An 18,667-nucleotide genomic window follows, 5' to 3' on the forward strand; every position below is an offset into this window, starting at 1 on the left:
TTGATCTGGCCAACTGTTGTGAAGGGTGTTTTCTTCACCAGGGAAAGAATTCTTCGGTCATCCACCACAGTTGTTTTCCGTGGTCTTCCGGGTCTTTTGGTGTTGCTGAGCTCACCGGTGCGTTCCTTCTTTTTAAGAATGTTCCAAACAGTTGTTTTGGCCACGCCTAATGTTTTTGCTATCTCTCTGATGGGTTTGTTTTGTTTTTTCAGCCTAATGATGGCTTGCTTCACTGATAGTGACAGCTCTTTGGATCTCATCTTGAGAGTTGACAGCAACAGATTACAAATGCAAATAGCACACTTGAAATGAACTTTGGACCTTTTATCTGCTCATTGTAATTGGGATAATGAGGAAATAACACACATCTGGCCATGGAACGGCTGAGAAGCCAATTGTCCCATTACTTTTGGTCCCTTAATAAGTGGGAGGCACATATGCAAACTGTTGTAATTCCTACACCGTTCACCTGATTTGGATGTAAATACCCTCAAATTAAAGCTGACAGTCTGCAGTTAAAGCACATCTTGTTTGTTTCATTTCAAATCCATTGTGGTGGTATATAGAGCCAAACATTTTAGAATTGTGTCGATGTCCCAATATTTATGGACCTGACTGTATATTGCAGGAAATCTGGATTGCTGGTAGATGTTGACACAGCTAATGTATGTTGTTGCAGTATGTGCAGGCCTGTGCAATTTTAAAGGGTGACATGTTTGATAACTACTTGGCGAAACATCATATTTTAAATTTTATCAAACAATTGGGTATTACATTGTGTTTTTGTGCATTAAAATTCAAAAAAGTTTATTTTTTCCCAAAAAATTGTGTTTGAAAAACTGCTGCGCAAATACCACGTGACACAAAAATTGCAACATTCGCCATTTTATTCTCTAGGGGCTCAGCTTTAAAAAAATATATAACGTTTGGGGGTTCTAAGTAATTTTCCAGCAAAAAATACTGATCTTTACATGTAAACAAAAAGTGTCAGAAAAGGCTTGGCCTTCAAGTGGTTCAAAAATGTCCTTAGACATGTCATGGTTTACAAATTCAATTTAAAAAGTAAAACTAATTTGTGCAGTGTTTTGGAACTGCTGATCGTGATTGATGTGTTACAGGTTTGCTTTATGGTCATTACACTGGGCTTAGGCTTCTATGAAGATAGAACAAGGGCACAAAGCAAGCACACTACTGTTAAAATCTGGCCCATAGATCTTCACTTCAGGTCTACCTGAAAGTCCATAATACTGGATGCCGTGGATCACTACAATCATTTTGATAGTGATATGTAACAACTTTGTTATGCTGATAAAAACCTATTTGAGACAGCGCCCTTTAGCTCGATTCTTATCAGTGCTCTGTTTGTTAACTAAAATAATGACCCTTAAAAAAGGCATAGGAGAATTTGTAAAATCCCCTAAAGGGAAAGAATATCCTGATCCTGAATACAATAATTATATTGCATAGGCAGACAACTGAAAGTGCTTCCTGCTTTCCTTCCTGTCCTGCTCCTGTACTCTCCGACTGGCTGGAAACAAAGAGCCACTTCTCTAAAATCTGTGTTTCCTTCATTAAAAAAAAAACGATTAAATTACACATTTATTGAAGCACAACCTGTACTTTGGAGATCTTCTGACAATTCCATTAAAACTATTTTCCATGTTTGGATGGCTCAAAACTGAACTCTGGGCACATGGAATAATAGACTCCAACCAAATGATTACATGTATTTTACATAGAACAAGTAGATGAGCTTTTTCTTATTCAATGTACTGTAGAATACTGAGAGAATGTGCAGGCAGAAAAAAAGATAAGAGAGAAGACCACATAATTCTTCTGCTGTTGCTTAATTATCCAATCACAGGCTAAGGGCCAGGAGGTAATCAGACTGTACTGTGTAATGTGACCACTGCTCAGTAGGGATGGGCAAATCTAAAGCCTGGTACACACAAGTAGTTTATTTTTTTTTCATTCAACCCAGAGGGTGAACGAAAAAAAAAATGAGGAGCTTGCTGTACTAATTATCTGAAGTTAGTACAGCGATCTCCCCACCGAGCTATTGTCCCCCCAGTCCCTGCCAGAACACACCCCTGCGAGTGCTGATCGTATGCCATTTTACAACATGCTGTTCGACAAAAGCTGGACGTTAAGTGCCCCTTGTATATGTGCGTCCATGGGGTGGGGAATGCCCGGGCCACTTATGATTGACAGTGTGCAGTGACAGATTTCTGGCTGTATAAATCATGCAAGTTCAGACTAGGATCCAACCATGCCTGAGCTCATCCCTAGTGGTCATAAGATGGCTTATGTCTGTTCATGCAATAGAAAAGTAGCTCCAGTGTTCTGGGGGCATTGCTGCTGTTAGTTGCACAACATAAACTACACGATGTAGCATGAACCTGTTCAAATGAATCCTTGAATACACTTCTTTACAGATAAGTATTTTCTAGTTAAAATGAGAAAGCTCAATGTGCTCAGCTGCTTTGTGTTTTCTGTAGGAGTCCGAGTCCAATTTGAGCGGGGTTAGGTCTATAGCACATGTGTCAAATACAAGGCCCTCGGGCCGAATCCTGCCCTCCAGGCCATTTGATGTGGCCCTCACACCTCTCCTGCAGCTGCAGCGCCCCCTCATCTACGACCCCACTTTATGTCAGCAGTCGGCAGCAGAGAGGAGGACATAATTCCTTTGCCAAATCCTGCAGTTTGCCATTCAGCCGCAGATAGGCTAGACTCTGAAGCCCCTCGTCCGTCTCATCAGTCAGAAGCAGCACTCCTCCTACAGATCCTGTGCCTCTCTGTGCAGCCACAGCAACCCCTCATCTCCACCTCCCCTGACTTCAGCCCTCCTCTGGTCCTCCTCCAAACCCTGCAATTGTGCTTCACTGTCAGCTCATACTCTGCAGCAGCACAATGTAAAGGGGGTGCACTGTGATGTAAGAGAGGGTGAGAGACTCTTTACCTGCTTTCTGACCGCCCAGAACTACTGCTACAGAGCGGCAGGGCTGCGCAAAATCACGTGTATATATACGTGATTTCGCACATCCAGGTAGGGGATGTGCGCGCAAATGCCGCCCTACCCACACCACCATTGGCAGCTACAGATGTCGATGATCGGTTCGCAGCTGGAGATTCCCCACCGACACCTAGTAAAACACACACAGCAGAACAGCACACAGTTAACCCGTTAATAGCAACAGATGTTAACCACTTCCTGTCCAGTGTCATTGGGAAAGTGTCAGTGCTTTCTATTACTGTATTAGTGTCAATGGGATGTCAGTGACAGTTAGTCAGTTCTCCCCTAGTGTCAGAATGGCTGCTGCAGTCCCACTATAAGTTGCTGATCGCCCCCCATTACTAGTATAAAAAAAATTAAAATTCCAGTATATATACCGCCATTTGTACAGGTTATAACCTTAACATAAACCAATTAATTTACACGTATTGGTTTTTTTTTTTTAGCAAAAACATGTAGCAGAATACATTTTGGCCTAAATTTATGATGAAATTTGATTTGTTACATTTCTTTACTAGATATATTTATAGCAAAAAGTCAAAAATATTGTTTTCTTTTCAAAATTGTCAGCCTTTTTTCTTTATAGCACAGAGGTGATCAAATATCACCAAAAGAAAGCTCTAGTTGTACATGTGTTGCATGAAAGCGCAATTGTCAGTTAAGGTAATGCAAAGCCGTATCGCCAAAAATGTTCTGGTCAGGAAAGGGGGTAAATCCTCTGGAGGGCAAGTGGTTACTTAAGAAAGTGGGGGGATCTTGACATCTGATGTTAGGAGGACAGGGGCTCTGGACATCTAGTCTTACAGATACAACTGACCCTTTGAGGGCAACCATAATGCTGATGTGGCCCTCGATAATATTGAGTTTGACACCCCTGATCTATAGCAATTCTTTTTTTTTGTTTTAATAGAAATCAAAACAGAAGGTACAGATATAAAACTGTAGCTTTTTTGACATCCTCCTAAAGAAAAAAGTAAATTTTTTTTTCATTAAGGATGCAATTAAACGTATGTATCTATATAAATCCAGTGGCTTTAGCAAATTCTGAAAAAGTTGATAGGATTGCCTGTGCCTCCTAGAATGCAGCAATTAGTCACTTAATTACTTACACAAAGTAAATGCTACAGTATGTTTTGCTCAACTTCAGTGGACATACATGTGATAATCCTTCAGTGAGCTAAACTGAAGGGCATACCTATAGTTTGAATAGGATCTGGGTGACTTGCACATGGGCATGCCATCTAAAGTGTCAAGTTTACAAAAAAAAAGTCAGAATACAGCTGGGCTGCCAACTGTCAGTAAATTTACTGTCCATTTTGTAAAAATCAGTGGTTCTTTTTAATAGCTGTCAGTAAATCTGTTAGAGAAATGTTATGTCAGTAAAAATCAGTCCTTTTCAAGCAGGTTAGTGTTGGCTTGGCAAGTGTAGGAAAGAACCCCTTGACAGCTTGATGCAGCACCAGCAGCCACTTATCCAGCAGAGTCTGGAAGCAGTTGGGATTATTTTTAAATAGAAGCAGGCTGGAGTCGGGGGTGGAAGGAGCAGGTGGCCACATTTTCCAAACCTGTTCCTCTAGTTCCGGCTGTGGAGTGATCTCATCTGTGCTCCGCCTGCCACCTCTCTGCATAGAGAGGTGGTTGGAACATGGTGCTTGTCTGGTGACAACAGCTCCTGAAGCCTGTGCCCATGGTCCCATGTGCCCTGGAGCTACACTACACTCTCCTCCTGAGTAACCTATCCTGCTATTTTCTATCAGGTACATATACTGGGATTTTTTTAAACATTTTTTTTACTAGTAATGGCGGTGATCAGTGACTTAGAGCGGGACTGCAGTGGGCATTCTGACACTAGTGGGAACTGACTTCGTGTCACTGACATTCCCAGTGACACCAATTCAGTGATCAGTGCTAATAAAAAGTACTACTGGCACTGGGCAGGAAGGGGTTAACATGTGGGGCAATTAAAGGGTTAGATATCTGTATTGTTTACATACAGGTCTCTCCCCCGTTGGTAATACTTTTGAGATCGCGGGGTGTCAGTGGGGAATCACCGGCTGGGACCCGATGATTGACAGCCAAGGCCATGAATGGTGGCGCTCCCTACACAAAATAATACAAAACATTTAGGTTCATTTTAGAAATAGTACAAACAAAATTGTTAATACACTTCCAGTAATTGCACTCAATTACAGGAATGTTGTTAAAGGTCACCAGCTTTTTAGTACAGATTTTTAGAAGTCTGTTTATGAATGTTTTCACACAGCTCTTACTCAAGATTAGCACATTTTTCTAATTAGATTCAACTGGAAAAGTGTGTGAATCTTTATTGAAAACATCTATAAATACTCCCCTTAGTACAGTGTTTCTCAACACCAGTCCTCATGGACCCCCAACAGGTCATGTTTTCAGGATTTCCATTATTTTGCACAGGTGATTTGATCAGTTTCACTGCCTTAGTAATTACCACAGCTGTTTCATCTGAGGGAAATCCTGAAAACATGACCTGTTGGGGGTCCATGAGGACTGGAGTTGAGAAACACTGCCTTAGTACAACCTATCTCAATTAGGGTTCTTTGAGTGGTTGCCAGGGGTTCCTTGAACGATGACCAGTTTTTATCTCTCAAATAAGTACACACTCACACCAATGACCTTTTTAGCTGTCTGTAAGGGGCATTCTTCCCAATGACCAATACTGTAAAAGAGTCTTTCCAATGACCAATACTGTAAAAAAGTCTTTCCAATGATCAATACTGTAAAAAAGTCTTTCCAATCACCAATACTGTAAGGCGCATTCTTCCCACAGACCTCCAATGCCAAAGGTGTAATGGGGCACTTCTCCCATTAACTACCAGTGTAAGAGGGATCCTACTCCCACTGATTACCAGTTTAAGGGGATCATTCTGACTGTGCACCAATGTAAGAGGGTCCTTCCCACACTGGCCACCAATCTAAGAGGCCCTTCTCCACTGACCACCATTGTAGAGGGCAATATACTGACCATCAATGCAACTGGCAACTTTTGACTAACAAAGGGAGCAAGCACTAATCCACTGACCGCCAATGTGGAGGAACATTACAATTTTTAATGTTTGTTTCTCTTTTTTTACATTATAATTTATATTGTTTCACTTCTTTATTATTATCATTATAGAAAATAGTAAAAGTATGGCAAGCAATCCTGGAATGAAACACTTCCTGTTCCTGTGCCAACTCTCATTTCTCCATTGTATCTATGGAGGAGCCATGGTTGTCCCACAGGCTGGGCCTCAAACATGTCTGCCCTTGCTCATCTCCATTACATAGTGGATTGATGGGACTAGCAGTTTAAACAAAAGATACAGATGTTTTCGGTTTATTTTCAGCTAAAAAGAAATGACAAGCACAGTGCATTTCTGGCAAGACCATGAGGTATTTTCTGAACTTGTTGAACATATTCTTAACCTTAAAAAAAGAAAACTGATGCAACCACCACTTCTAACGACTGGTAAACTGCAATATTACATTTTTATTTTTAGGTTTAGATACACTTTAATATTAGGGGTTGATTTACTAAAGGCAAAAAGACAGTGCACTTTGCAAGGGCAGTTGCACTCATTTTCTCCAGAGCTGAATGTAGCGAAGCTCTCCTGATTTCCATCATCCAATCATGTGCAAGCAAAAATGCTGTTTTTTTTATTTTCCTTGCACCTGATTGGGTATTCTTTACAAAGTGAAGCTTCACCACATTCACTAAGTGAGTGCAATTGCACTTGCAAAGTGCACAATCTTTGTGCCTTTAGTAAATCAACCCCATAGTCTTTTATCCAGCCAGAAGATAGAACGCTACTGTTTTTCACATAATTAGCATTAATACATTTCAGAATTCTTATGTGCTTTAAGAACCCCATTTGCTTACAATACTTGAGTGAGTAATCATAACAGTAATACATCCTTTACTTGTGTCTGAATTTTCATCTGACCAGCAGAGCTCCAAAGCAAGCTGCTGTGCTGTGTTTTTAGATAACCCATAGTGCTCTGGGAACCCTTTGTCATACAGAAAAATGTTTGCTTATAAACAAAAGATTGTATATGCAGTGGATAATGAAACAAAAAAATATATAAAATGTTACAATTTAACCGCCGCCCGCCATATAAGGAAATGACAGGCGCAAGGTGGTTCTCTCATTCTGGGAGGACGTCCTATGACGTCCTCCCACTCTAACCACGTGTGCGCGGCTCTAGGAGCACGCAGCACGGCGATTGGTGGTGCGCTGTGTCCCTCAGACACAGTGGATCACTGATCAACGGAAAGAGCCGAAGATGTCGGCTCAGTCATGTGATCAGCTATTTCCAATCACAGCTGATTGCATGTAAATAGGGAAATGCCGGTTATCAGCATTTCTCTCCTCTCGAGCTGTCACGCTGACAGCTCGTGAGGAAAGGAGAGCCGGTAACTGGCATTCCTCAGAGGGGATATGTATACTGATCATCAGGGCACTGATGATCAGTGTGCGCTGATGATCAGTGTAGCCCCAGCAGTGCCACCTGTCAGTGTCCATCAATGCCAGTTGTCAGTGCTCATCAATGCTACCTGCCAGTGCCCATCAGTGCCTCATCAATGCCACATATCAGTGCCTACCAGTGCACATCAATGCCACATATCGGTGCCCATCTGAGCTGCCTTTCAGTGTCATCTTTCAGTGCCACCTATCAGTGCTGTCAATCAGTGCCACCTATCAGTGCCAGTCAGTGCCGCCTATCAGTGCACATCAGTGCTGCCTATCAGTGCCAGTCGGTACCACCTAACAGTGCCAGTCAGTGCCGCCTATCAGTGCCATATGAGTGCTGCCTTTCAGTGCCCATCAGTGATGCCTGTCAATGCCCATCAGTGCCACCTACTAGTGCCTCCTCATCAGTGCCCATAAGTGCCACCTATCAGTGCCCATCACTGCAGCCTCATTAGCGCACATCAGTGAAGGAGAAAAATCACTTATTTACACAATTTTATAACAAAAACTAAGAAAAAACTTTTTTTTTTCAAAAATTTCAGTAGTTTTTGGTTCGTTTAGCAAAAAATAAAAAACCCACTGGTGATTAAATACCCCCAAAAGAAAGCTCTATCTGTCCCAAAAAAATTATAAACATTTCATATGGGTACAGTGTTGCATGACCGCGCAATTGTCATTCAAAGTGCGACAGCACTGAAAGCTGAAAATTGGCCTGGGCAGGAAGGGGGTGTAAGTGTCCTGTAGACAAGTGATTAAAAACATAAAACAAATAACAAAAATAAAAATGTCCTTGATAACTCAATTTTCCTTAATCCAGCTCACAAATCTATTATTAAACCCCTCAAAGTCAAAAAATGTTAAGCCATGAACAAGGATGAGCTTTGTATAAAATACAGCAAAGTGAGCGCTCTAAAATAGCAGCTTTAACACTAAATGGTAACCAAACTAAACCTTCAAACGACTGTAAAAAATAGGAAGTGCAGGGCTGATAAATAGTCATAAAATATATGAATACGGATTCATCTAATGTAGGAAAAAAAATATAAATAACAAATTCATAAGATTGATGAAAAGTTCATATAACGTAAATAAATGATCCTCTTTGCAGCAGATTTCAAACAGGCTTGTGACTGGAATCAACAGTAAAATTGCGCACTCACCGGAAGCGCATAGGTAATGTGCATAATAAATATAACCTTCTAGGTATATATAGATCTTTTAGGTAGGCGGAATGTGTCAGGTATATGGTGAGCTTCCTTCTGTGGATCGGTCATCAAGTCTTGGGATATTAAGGAAATCTGCTAGGTCCAGAGGTCCCCTTTTAATAATAAAAACCATTTTGAAATACTACACTATGGGCACCTGTTTTATGACTCCTTTGTGGAGCTATTAAGCTTTCAGATGACCCCCATCGAATTGAATACCCAGAGGAAGGGAGCCCTGTACCCAGGCTGAGCACCCATCCATCCTAAAGAAGACCTCTGGACCTAGCAGATTTCCTTAATATCCCAAGACTTGATGACAGATCCACAGAAGGAAGCTCACCATATACCTGACACATCCCGCCTACCTAAAAGATCCTTGGTGGTTATATTTATTATGTGCATTACCTATGCGCTTCTGGTGAGTGCGCAATTTTACTGTTGATTCCAGTCACAAGCCTGTTTGCTGCAAAGAGGATCATTTATTTACGTTATATGAACTTTTCATCAATCTTATGAATTTGTTATTTATAATTTATTTCCTACATTGGATGAATCAGTATTCATATATTTTATGACTATTTATCAGCGCTGCACTTCCTATTTTTTACAAGGATGAGCTAGCGTTTGTTCTGAATGGGTTCAGGATCTGGTCTGAACCTTGAAGTCAGCTGCCATACCTAGGTCAGTGAGCTGGGGGCATGGAATTCCCTGACCCATAGCTGATGTACATAATCGGGTGGGGATGTTTGTGACATCATTGACCTAATAAGGCCACACTTTAAAGTAAATTTCAGCTAATAATATATTTTTTAATCATTACAAATTTGCCAGAACTACAAAAGCTATTTACACTCCCAAACTAGAAACAATGATGTATTGTTTCCAATGGAGAGATTATATGATCAAAGAGATTTTCTGCTATTAAGTTCTCATGCACACTGGACATTTTTACAGCTGCTGTTTTTCACTTTTTACATTTTTTTCTACAGCCAGTAAACTCCCCAGCATGTTATCCTATGTGTCCATGCACACATAGACTGTAATCAGCGTTTTTTGGCAGGGGCGTTTTTTGGCTGGAAAAAACCTCAGGACTTGTGGGTTTCTAGAGGAGTTTTTTTGAGCTGTAAAAATACTCTAACGCTGAAAAACCTGGTAAATCGTGACAAACCAGCGTTTTTGGACTTTTTTTAACCCAAAAACTTTTTTTTTGGTAAAAAAACCCTATAAAAAACACAAAAAAATGCAAAAAAAACACAATAAAAGTGGCAAAATGCTGCTAAACGCTAACACAAAAACACTGTTTTTGACGTGATTTTACACAGCTAACATTACCAGCTTTATTATAATGCCCAGTGTGCATGGAGCCTTAGCAGTGATCTACCTAACAGGACACCTAACAGACCAAAGAACATGGGAAGGGTAAGGGACTAATTAAAGGAAGAAAGCACAGCTTAGGTGTATCCTGCCCCAAACAGAACAATAATTTCAAAAGATGTTTAAAACTGATGTTTTTTCCTCCAGCAGAAAAAAGGCTCATGACAACTGCTGAACTGGTTGAAACATTTTGAAGAGAAAATGCTGCAAAAAAGCCTTTGGATATTTTCACTCTCAATTGTCACATCTGCAACAGGTAAGCAAATTAATGCTGAATTTCATTTATTACCTTATAAAAGTAGTAATGACATCCCTGCTGTGCTATACATATCCTGCGCATATGCAGAGCTGTGGAGGGACTCAAAAGGTCCGTCCATTACAGACTGCCTGCAAAAAACAATATGATCGGCAGAGACAAGACCAGTCACCCTGCACAAGGAGAGAGAGCAGCACTGACTGGTCTTAATACAGGAAGCTCCTGTACAGGGGCAAAGTTTTAGGCTAGAATACTCCACAGATCTGGAAGAAATACACAAAGCATGCCAACATTGACGTAAGAATACACAAACATATTATATTTTAACATTATTTGATTTATCCAGAGTTCAGCTTATGGTTTGTTCATAAAAATACTTACTTTCTGAGGATCCGGTTTTTCATAACTGCTCAGTAAAATTTTGTTTGCTTCTAATGTTCAGCCATTGCAATGAGTTGTCCATATGCTAAATGCAGCAGAATATCAAGGTATTTGCTTCCCCCTTTTGCTCACCCTCAACTTGACATTTTAATTAAAGCTAAGCATAGATGGGCAGAGGTCTTCCTGGGAATGACAGGTCGAGAGACACCTGATCATGTACTGCCAGGACTTGTCAGGGTGAAAAATGGAATGAATGCAGCTCAGTATTTATATAGCACTCCTGCTCTTGAGGTGATGTAGAATGACCCCCTAAATAGTATGTCAGGTTAACTTTTACATTTCAGGGTCTGGTTCATGCTGTATGGTGGGGAGAAAAAAAGGTTGGGCACCAGTCACTTTTGTCTTTTTTTTGTTGCTGAATAGGGATAAGACTGGGTTTGTCTCCAGGTTTCGTACAAAACCATGTTCAAGTTGAACCTGGGAGGCAGCTATCTGTGCTGGGCCAATCAGCTATGGGCAGGGGATTCCCCACAACACAGCTGTGTACAGGATCTCTGGGACATCATTGACCTGATGTCAAAGCCACGAGCCTCATGCAGAGCATTGGTTAGCAAGCAGTCAGCACCTGAGCTAACTCAGTCAGCTGCAGGCTGTAAATCTGCCACTGGCACCCACACAACTCACCTAGGAGTTCACAAGCACAGCAATAATGCACAGGTAGCAAGCATCCAGCCTGTGTGCTGCCCACACAGCCCTTTCCACAAGTCTGCTTGCATGATCTCACTGCAGGGCCATGGGTTGGAGTGTGGGTGCAGACAGGGGAAGGGATGGGAGGCAGTCACAAGCTGGGGGTGAGACAAGGCCTGTAAGCGTTACTTAAAGCAGAGTTCCAGAGAAAAGGGAAAAAAATTTAAGTCAACAGCTACAAAAACTGTAGCTGCTGACATTTAAATAACCAACACCTGTCTCTCGATCCCGCTGTGTGTCCCCCCCCCCCCCACAGAAGTCTGTTTCACCAGCCGCTTTATGATCTCGGAGCCGGCATCTTTAGTGTGGGCACCCGGCTGTGACAGCTTGTAGATTCACAGCCAGGTGCTCACTGCGCATGCGCAAGTAGTGCTGTGCTTTGTGAATGGTCCCTGTGACGGAGGGTAGGCAGGACAGAACACACAGAGTAGATGGCAAACGCACAAAGCTTTATTGAGACAAAAAGATGACAGTCACTTAATAGGGGGTTCACAGGGAGGGTAAAACTCGCCGGTAGGGGAACAGCCAGGAGGGGCTAAAACACTTGTAGTCCAGTACGGGGGGCAAAGAAAAAGTCTCTGTAGCAGATTGTAATCCAACAAGGGGAGTAGGGGGGTCAACACGGGAACAGTTAAAGTAAAACAGGGAAATGCATATGCCCACGGATCCGAGAGGGTGCCTGGTCTCCCAGGGATAGAAAGTAAGACACAGGTACCTGTTGGGGTCTGGAATAGGCGGGTGGTCTCTCCTGTTGGATTGGGGTCTCAGGCAACTGGCAGGCAATTCCCCCTGGACTGGGGTCTCAGGCAACTGGCAGGCAATTCCCTGGACTAGGGTCTCAGGCAACTGGCAGGCTTGGGTGCAGTCCCCCTTCTTAGCTGGGGTCTGAGCGGAGTCTAGCCATGAGGGTCCCGCTGCAGCTGGGCTCCCTTGGTGACTGTGCAGTGGAGAAGATGACCGGAGCACCCGGCATCAGCTTCCTAAGCTGATGCAGGACACCCCCTGGACACGGGCCACGCTTCTCGTGAGCGCGACCTTTGTCCAGGGACATCCGCAAGCGCGGGTACTTCCCGTGCCCGCGCTGCAGATGACAGGGCTGGGGTGGCGTCAGTGTGACGCCGCAGCCCGGAACATCCCTGCGGGAGGTTCGCATCTCTCCGCGGAGAGGAGTGAACGTCGCTACCTTCTCCTCTCTGGCCATGCTGGAGGAGGAGAAGATAGTGGCAGGGGTGGTGAAAGCCGCACCTCTCGTCCTGCACGGCAGGATGAGAGGTGGAGGGGGGTCAATTGGCAACAGGGAGAAAAACAGGTTTGGAGACAGGGGACACAGCGAGGGGGGCCAGGATGACACTGGGCCTCTGGGGACATCAAAAGGACCTGGTGGGGGAAATTGGTTAATGCAATTTGGGGACATGTAGCAAGCTGGCAGGGAGGAGGAAACTACAGTAATTGAATTTGGGCCATTTGGCAGGAGGACACGGAGGACATACAGTAATTGAGGCTGGGGACGTTTGGTACAAGGAATTAATAAGAGGATTAAGCCAAATTAATAATTGGCAGGGCCCCTATACCGTGACAGTCCCGTAGTCTTCTGGGACCTGTCATGTGTCCCAGAAGACTATGGGGAGGGAGACAGCTTCCGCCTCCAATCACCTAGGCGATCGCAGCGGAAGTGGGAGCAGGTACCTGTCAATTTCGGGTACCTGCTCTCCCCCCCCCGCTCCCCAAAGGTGCCAATTGTTAACAGGGATAAGGGCCCATTCCTTACAGTGGAACTGTCAAGGTCCTACCTTTTCCCAGAGGTTATGTTACTCCATGTGCTAGCATCCATCTTGGATTTCTGCTGAGCATGGTGGGAATCCTTTATGCCTTCAGGTCTCTGAGGTCCATCCCCCAGAGGGGTGTGGCTGATGACATATAAGCCTGTGGTCCGCACATGCTCTTTGCACTTGTGTCTTGTGTCTTTGTGTCGCTATTACTCTGTTCTGACTCTCGTGACTCTCCTGGAATCTGACTCGGCTTGTGACTCGACTATTCTTTGCGTTCTCCTTTGATCTGACCCTCTGTTGCTGAACCCGGCTCGTGACCTGTGATTCTCGTCTGCTGTCCTGTACCGTTTTGTCCCGTTGTTGTTGACCTGGCCTGCCTGACTACTCTATTGTCTTTTCCACCAGCTACACGCTATTGGCGGCGGCCATTACCGCAACTGAGGTGTCTCGGGGGCCGCGACCTGGTTCCTGGCTGCATCAAGTCCATCCCCAGCATCAGGGGCCCTGGTGAAGGGCAGCCTGAGACTTAGACTCCGCGCCCTGAGGGACTTCGGTCTGTGGGTGGTGGTTGTCGTCAGCCAGTGCGTTACATTGTTTAGGCCTGCCTGTCTGTTCCTCAGCTCCTGCCCTGACAGGAACTTCCCCTTTTGGGTGGAGGTCTACTTTAACAGCAGAAGTTGTTTCTCATGACCTCACCGTCCAGGTAGGTTTGTGATTTGTGGTAGCACTGTGTAAATCTCAGAACTGGATCAACAGAAATACAAATCCTTTGGCAGGTAAAAGAACTCCTGTATATAGTATGTATTTCATTTGTATATTTACCTGTTTGCCTGAAATTCAACTTTAATCTTGCAGCTTGCCCCATATACTGAAGTGGTTCACACACATTAATATCTTCCTTTCCTCTTCACAATAACAAAGATAGTGTAGAATGGAATAAATGCAATATTGGAAGGATTTTCTACCTTAATGTATTCTTTGCATTAGGATAAAAAATCTTATGGGTGTAGCTCCCCCCTCAGCCCCTCCTTATACTTACGTGAGCCCCATCTAGATTCAGTATTGTGCATGAGAGCCACAGCTCTCCTGACTCTTTTACTCCTCATTGGCTCACACAGCAGTGGTAGCCATTGTCTCATGCAGTTATCACTCATAGCCAGTGAGACAATATGGAGAGAGCAGGGGCAGGGCTGTGTGTGAATGGACAATGTCAGGAGCACAGGTCGGAGCGAGCCATTTCCATTTGATATGCAAGAGGTGGATTAGAGAAAATGTTATTCTAGGACTGCAAAATGTTAAGAATGGTGGAGCCAGCTATAATGAATGAGAAATATAACATAATTTGTATCATTTTAATGCTCTTATTAATTATGTGATGATCTACTAGAACAGTTATACATAAAAAAAACTTTAATGTTGCATATGGTGAAGAAATCAGAGTTTATAAAATGGTTTGGCATCTTTATCTCTAATGCACTTAAAAACTGTTTATCTTCTTACAGATATCACTTACTACAACTGTACTTGTCATGGAGAACACTGCTCAGGAGATACCTGTACTGGGAAGACATGTTTTGTGACAGAGCAACTGCGTGAAAATAATGAAGTCTTCAGGGTCCGTGGCTGTTTTAATATCGACATAACAGAACAGTGCAACAGCAGGACTAGAGTGTCAGAAGCAAGATGCTGTTACTCAGATTTCTGTAATGCTGATATCACCATCTACACTATAAGTAAAGTAACACCTTTTATCACTTACCACACTGGTGTTGGGTTTAACATTTCCACATTTTGATAATGTGCACTCTGTGTAATTGACCTAAGCTAGACAGTCAGGAACAGTTCACCATGATCCTGAAAATGCTGGAAGCTATGGGGCATGCAATGCTTACTATCTGAGGGGCAGTGTCAGGGTTTTGGGTCTGCCTGAGTGAGTTTCAGAAGTGAATGGGGACTGAAATGTTGATACTTGGTAACTATGCAGTCTTCATTCACTTTCATGTTGAACAATCATTTGTTTTCGGATATACGTGTGTTTGGCTTTGGGTTCCTTAATTAAATTATGTATATTATTGCTTTCTATTCATAGAGGTTGGTTACTTTTAGTAGAAGTATGCCACTGTTGTTGAATCCCATTGGTGTCACCCCTGTAAGTAAAATCTGGCATAACAGCACATGTCCATGCCAATATAGCAGTATTATTATTAAGTATTTTTAATGGCATGGGCATAGGTTATATAAGAGGTAGTATCAAAAGTGAAGCAACATATCTGAGCATAGCCTGCAATTATTGCAAAGTCTAGGGTAGTCGTGTAGGCCACAGGATTCCATGTCAGTGTCTGCAAAGCATGACATGGTTACATAGTTACAAGACATAACGCATTGTCCTCTGTGATGACCTTAAAGTGAATGAATCTACACAAAGTTCACTATATGGACCACTTATGTATTTATAAATGTTGATCATATCCTCCCTTAATCTCCTCTTCTCAAGATAGTGTTGGATAAATTCTGAAATAGATGGGCTTCTGCTCCTTCAGGCAAACTGAAGAGAAAAAGTTTTGAAAAAAGTCTTGATTGTTTCTGGAGTGTGACACTTTTTATGAAAACAGGCAGATGTGTAATCTAGGTTATGGGTGGGAAATATCTGTTTAAAGCTCTCCTTATGCTGGCTATACATGATTTCATACAACAGGTTGAACAAAAAAAAAATTAACTGATTTCCCCATCCACGCATTCTATGTGGATGGGGGAATCACTTCCACTGAGCTATTGTATTGTGCTGGTGATGAGTCTTCCAGCTGGCAGAATGAACAGTGCTGCCTGCTTTAGCTGATAGAGCTAACCGTTTTGAAAAAACCCAACAGGCTGGTCAATTGATAGATTGTCATGTGTACATTTATCTAGCCCATACATGGACTGAAATTTGGCTGGTCCCTGCATGTATGGCCAGCTTTAGTCCTTCACATGAATGTAAAGAACATCAACCTATTCTAGTTCAAGGAGAGAATGGCATGTTAATTTGAATAAAGGTTCAACTATGCAACTTGAACTTAGTCTCAGTTCACACCTAATGGTATTTTTTTTCCTTTTACCTAGAAGAGAAAGTAGAAGAACCAGTAGGTCTTGTCCTTGTAACTGTCCTCCCAGTAGTCCTTTTTCTGATCCTTGCCATACTATTCACGTTCTTATTTTGGAAACTGAGGAGAAAAAGCAGGAAAAAACCTTTGGCCAGACTCATCGACTTTGGAAATGCTGACATTGCAAATGCATCAACTGTTGGTGACAGCACTTTAGGGGTGAGTCATCTGACCAATGGTAAAGATAATTTTGTGTAGAACTATTTTATCAGAGCATGGTTTCAATAATTTGTATGGCAGTACTATAACATTAAGAAAAAAACTAAGCTGTTACATAAAAACATACAGATTTAGCTGTGTTAGCCATATTGAATGCAACATTTGGCTATTTAAAGAACTCCAGGCAAAATTTTGTTTTCAAAATTGCAGTGTAAATATAAGTTAAGTTTCAAGACGTGTATTTCACTTAAAGGACTTGTTCGTGCCAGAATCTTTCAGGTACATTCTTTAAAACCCATCCTGAATGCATACAAATAAATTCAGTGTTCCGATCACCCTTGTTCGCACCACTTTCAGTTCCAGTGCATTCAAAAACGTACAGCTACGTGCATTCTGGTACGTTTACTGGTACACAAAAAAAGCAACTGCTAGCACCATGATTATTAGAAAGTATGGCACTCACACTCAACCATAAATAATTTCTTTGTGAATAAATTCCTATAAATATTAATGTGACAAAGTACCACACCAAACAGTAGAAAAATTAGCTTTTTCTGTGCCAAGAAATCTTCTTAAATAGTGCTTCACCACTTGTGCCAATCAAATGCACTCACCACAGATCATGACCACCTTAATTAAAAGGAAGATCAAATGCGCCTGGTGTTACGTACATGTGACATGATGTAACGTACAGATGACATAAATGTACAGATTTGAGTAGCTTAGATGTAGTTTGAGTCTTTGTCATTAAATAAATATTCAGTTCTTGTCATTGGGGGAAATGTACTCAGACACAGAGGCTCATCAATTAGCACCCGAAAAGCCGGGCTTCCTGGATGTGACGCCTACAGTGCTAAATAAGGTTTTGTCACCTTCTGGTGAAACCGGTTTAAAGGAAGTGGCTGGAAACATTTTGGCTTCATGACAGCAGGGGGGCTTGATCTGCCTGGGGAGCTAAAAGTGTCTACATACATCAAAGGGGTATGTTTAATCTCTCATAAAAGCTAAAATATTAGTTGCAGAGAGATGAACATACTCGCTTCTGTTTGGGCACTCTGTAGGCTACATCGGCACATAAAAACCAAGAAGGCCAGGAAAATGCAGGAAATGGCTAGGTGGCGCTGGATTGCGACAGTCGAATGGTGTTTTGTACTGTCGCGATCGGACCGATGCGCTGGTGTCGGAAATCTAATCCCCGACTTGGTGTTTCAAGCCTCTCTTAGTCCGATTGACCTTGGGCAGGTCAGCACCCAGAACATCCTGTGGGCAGGTACAGGAACACCCCCTCATGGTCAATTGGCCAAAGACTAATGTCCCACCTATGTCCATATCCCCATAAATGGGGTACCCGGGCATTGGGACATTTGCGATTCATATGGAGCTGGTTGATCGACCAACGGATTGCTGACTTTTCTGCCTTGCTCCAGTCGCAGGGTAAATTCTGGTAAAGTTTTATTCTGTCTTTTATTCCCTTTTATTTTATAGTGAATAGTCATTTGTGTGTCTTCTTGTATTTTTTGTATTTCTGTAACTTTTTATATTTTGTACATATTTTATGCACTGCCCACTTTCGGGAAATTAAATCTTAAAATTAATTAGTGACTTCTGTGTATTTAAGCATGTGCTCATATCTTCGGAGAGATTAGATTGGATCAGATTAGATTGTATTGTATGTTAGTGCCTTTAAACGCTCGGTCAAGCTCATTGCCAATCTGTATGCAATTGCTCTGTGTGTGGGCAGATTGCGTGCAGAATGTAAAAGGTAACAGATCGGCCAGATGGAGATCTGTGTGTGTGGGGTGTCCCAGCAGACTGTTCTGCGGATAAACTGTTGGGTGGTGGCAGGCTACCTTTTGTGTTGTTTCTGGTGTGGGGGGGTGTTTGGACAGTGGAAGAGTGATTAACACCGGGGTTCAAGCTGTAGGGTAGCTGGAGGGATCCTAGAAGGGTGTGTAATTACTAAGCAGGTCCTCAACCCTAGTCAGTGCACCAGATTGTATATAAGATTTGCATCTGCCAGTGTGGGGTCGACCAGCTGGATTGGAGTGGAGTCTCCCTCCAGTGGTGGCCAGAGGTAGTGCGGGCTGTGGAAGGATATCACGGCTGATCTTATATATGGTTTTATATATAAAGTCT

General features: G+C 42.6%; 1 protein-coding gene across 2 annotated transcripts in view; it reads left to right on the forward strand.

Annotated features, from left to right (window-relative positions):
- ACVRL1 (activin A receptor like type 1) overlaps positions 1-18,667 on the forward strand; it is a 107,181-nt gene that overhangs the window by 35,000 nt on the left and 53,514 nt on the right. Inside the window, exons 2-4 of one of the 2 annotated variants that reach the window (XM_089679157.1) lie at positions 10,227-10,335; positions 14,735-14,965; positions 16,332-16,531. In XM_089679157.1, coding sequence (XP_089535283.1) covers positions 10,281-10,335; positions 14,735-14,965; positions 16,332-16,531 — 486 coding nt within the window. In that variant the 5' untranslated portion in view covers positions 10,227-10,280. The remainder of the gene's footprint in view (positions 1-10,226; positions 10,336-14,734; positions 14,966-16,331; positions 16,532-18,667) is intronic. The other variant, XM_089679166.1, reaches the window with a different exon arrangement.

Source organism: Staurois parvus, unplaced genomic scaffold (genome assembly GCF_062004578.1).
Source record: "Staurois parvus isolate SC_StPar_1 unplaced genomic scaffold, SC_StPar_1.0 ptg000017l, whole genome shotgun sequence".
Classification (NCBI taxonomy): domain Eukaryota; kingdom Metazoa; phylum Chordata; class Amphibia; order Anura; family Ranidae; genus Staurois; species Staurois parvus.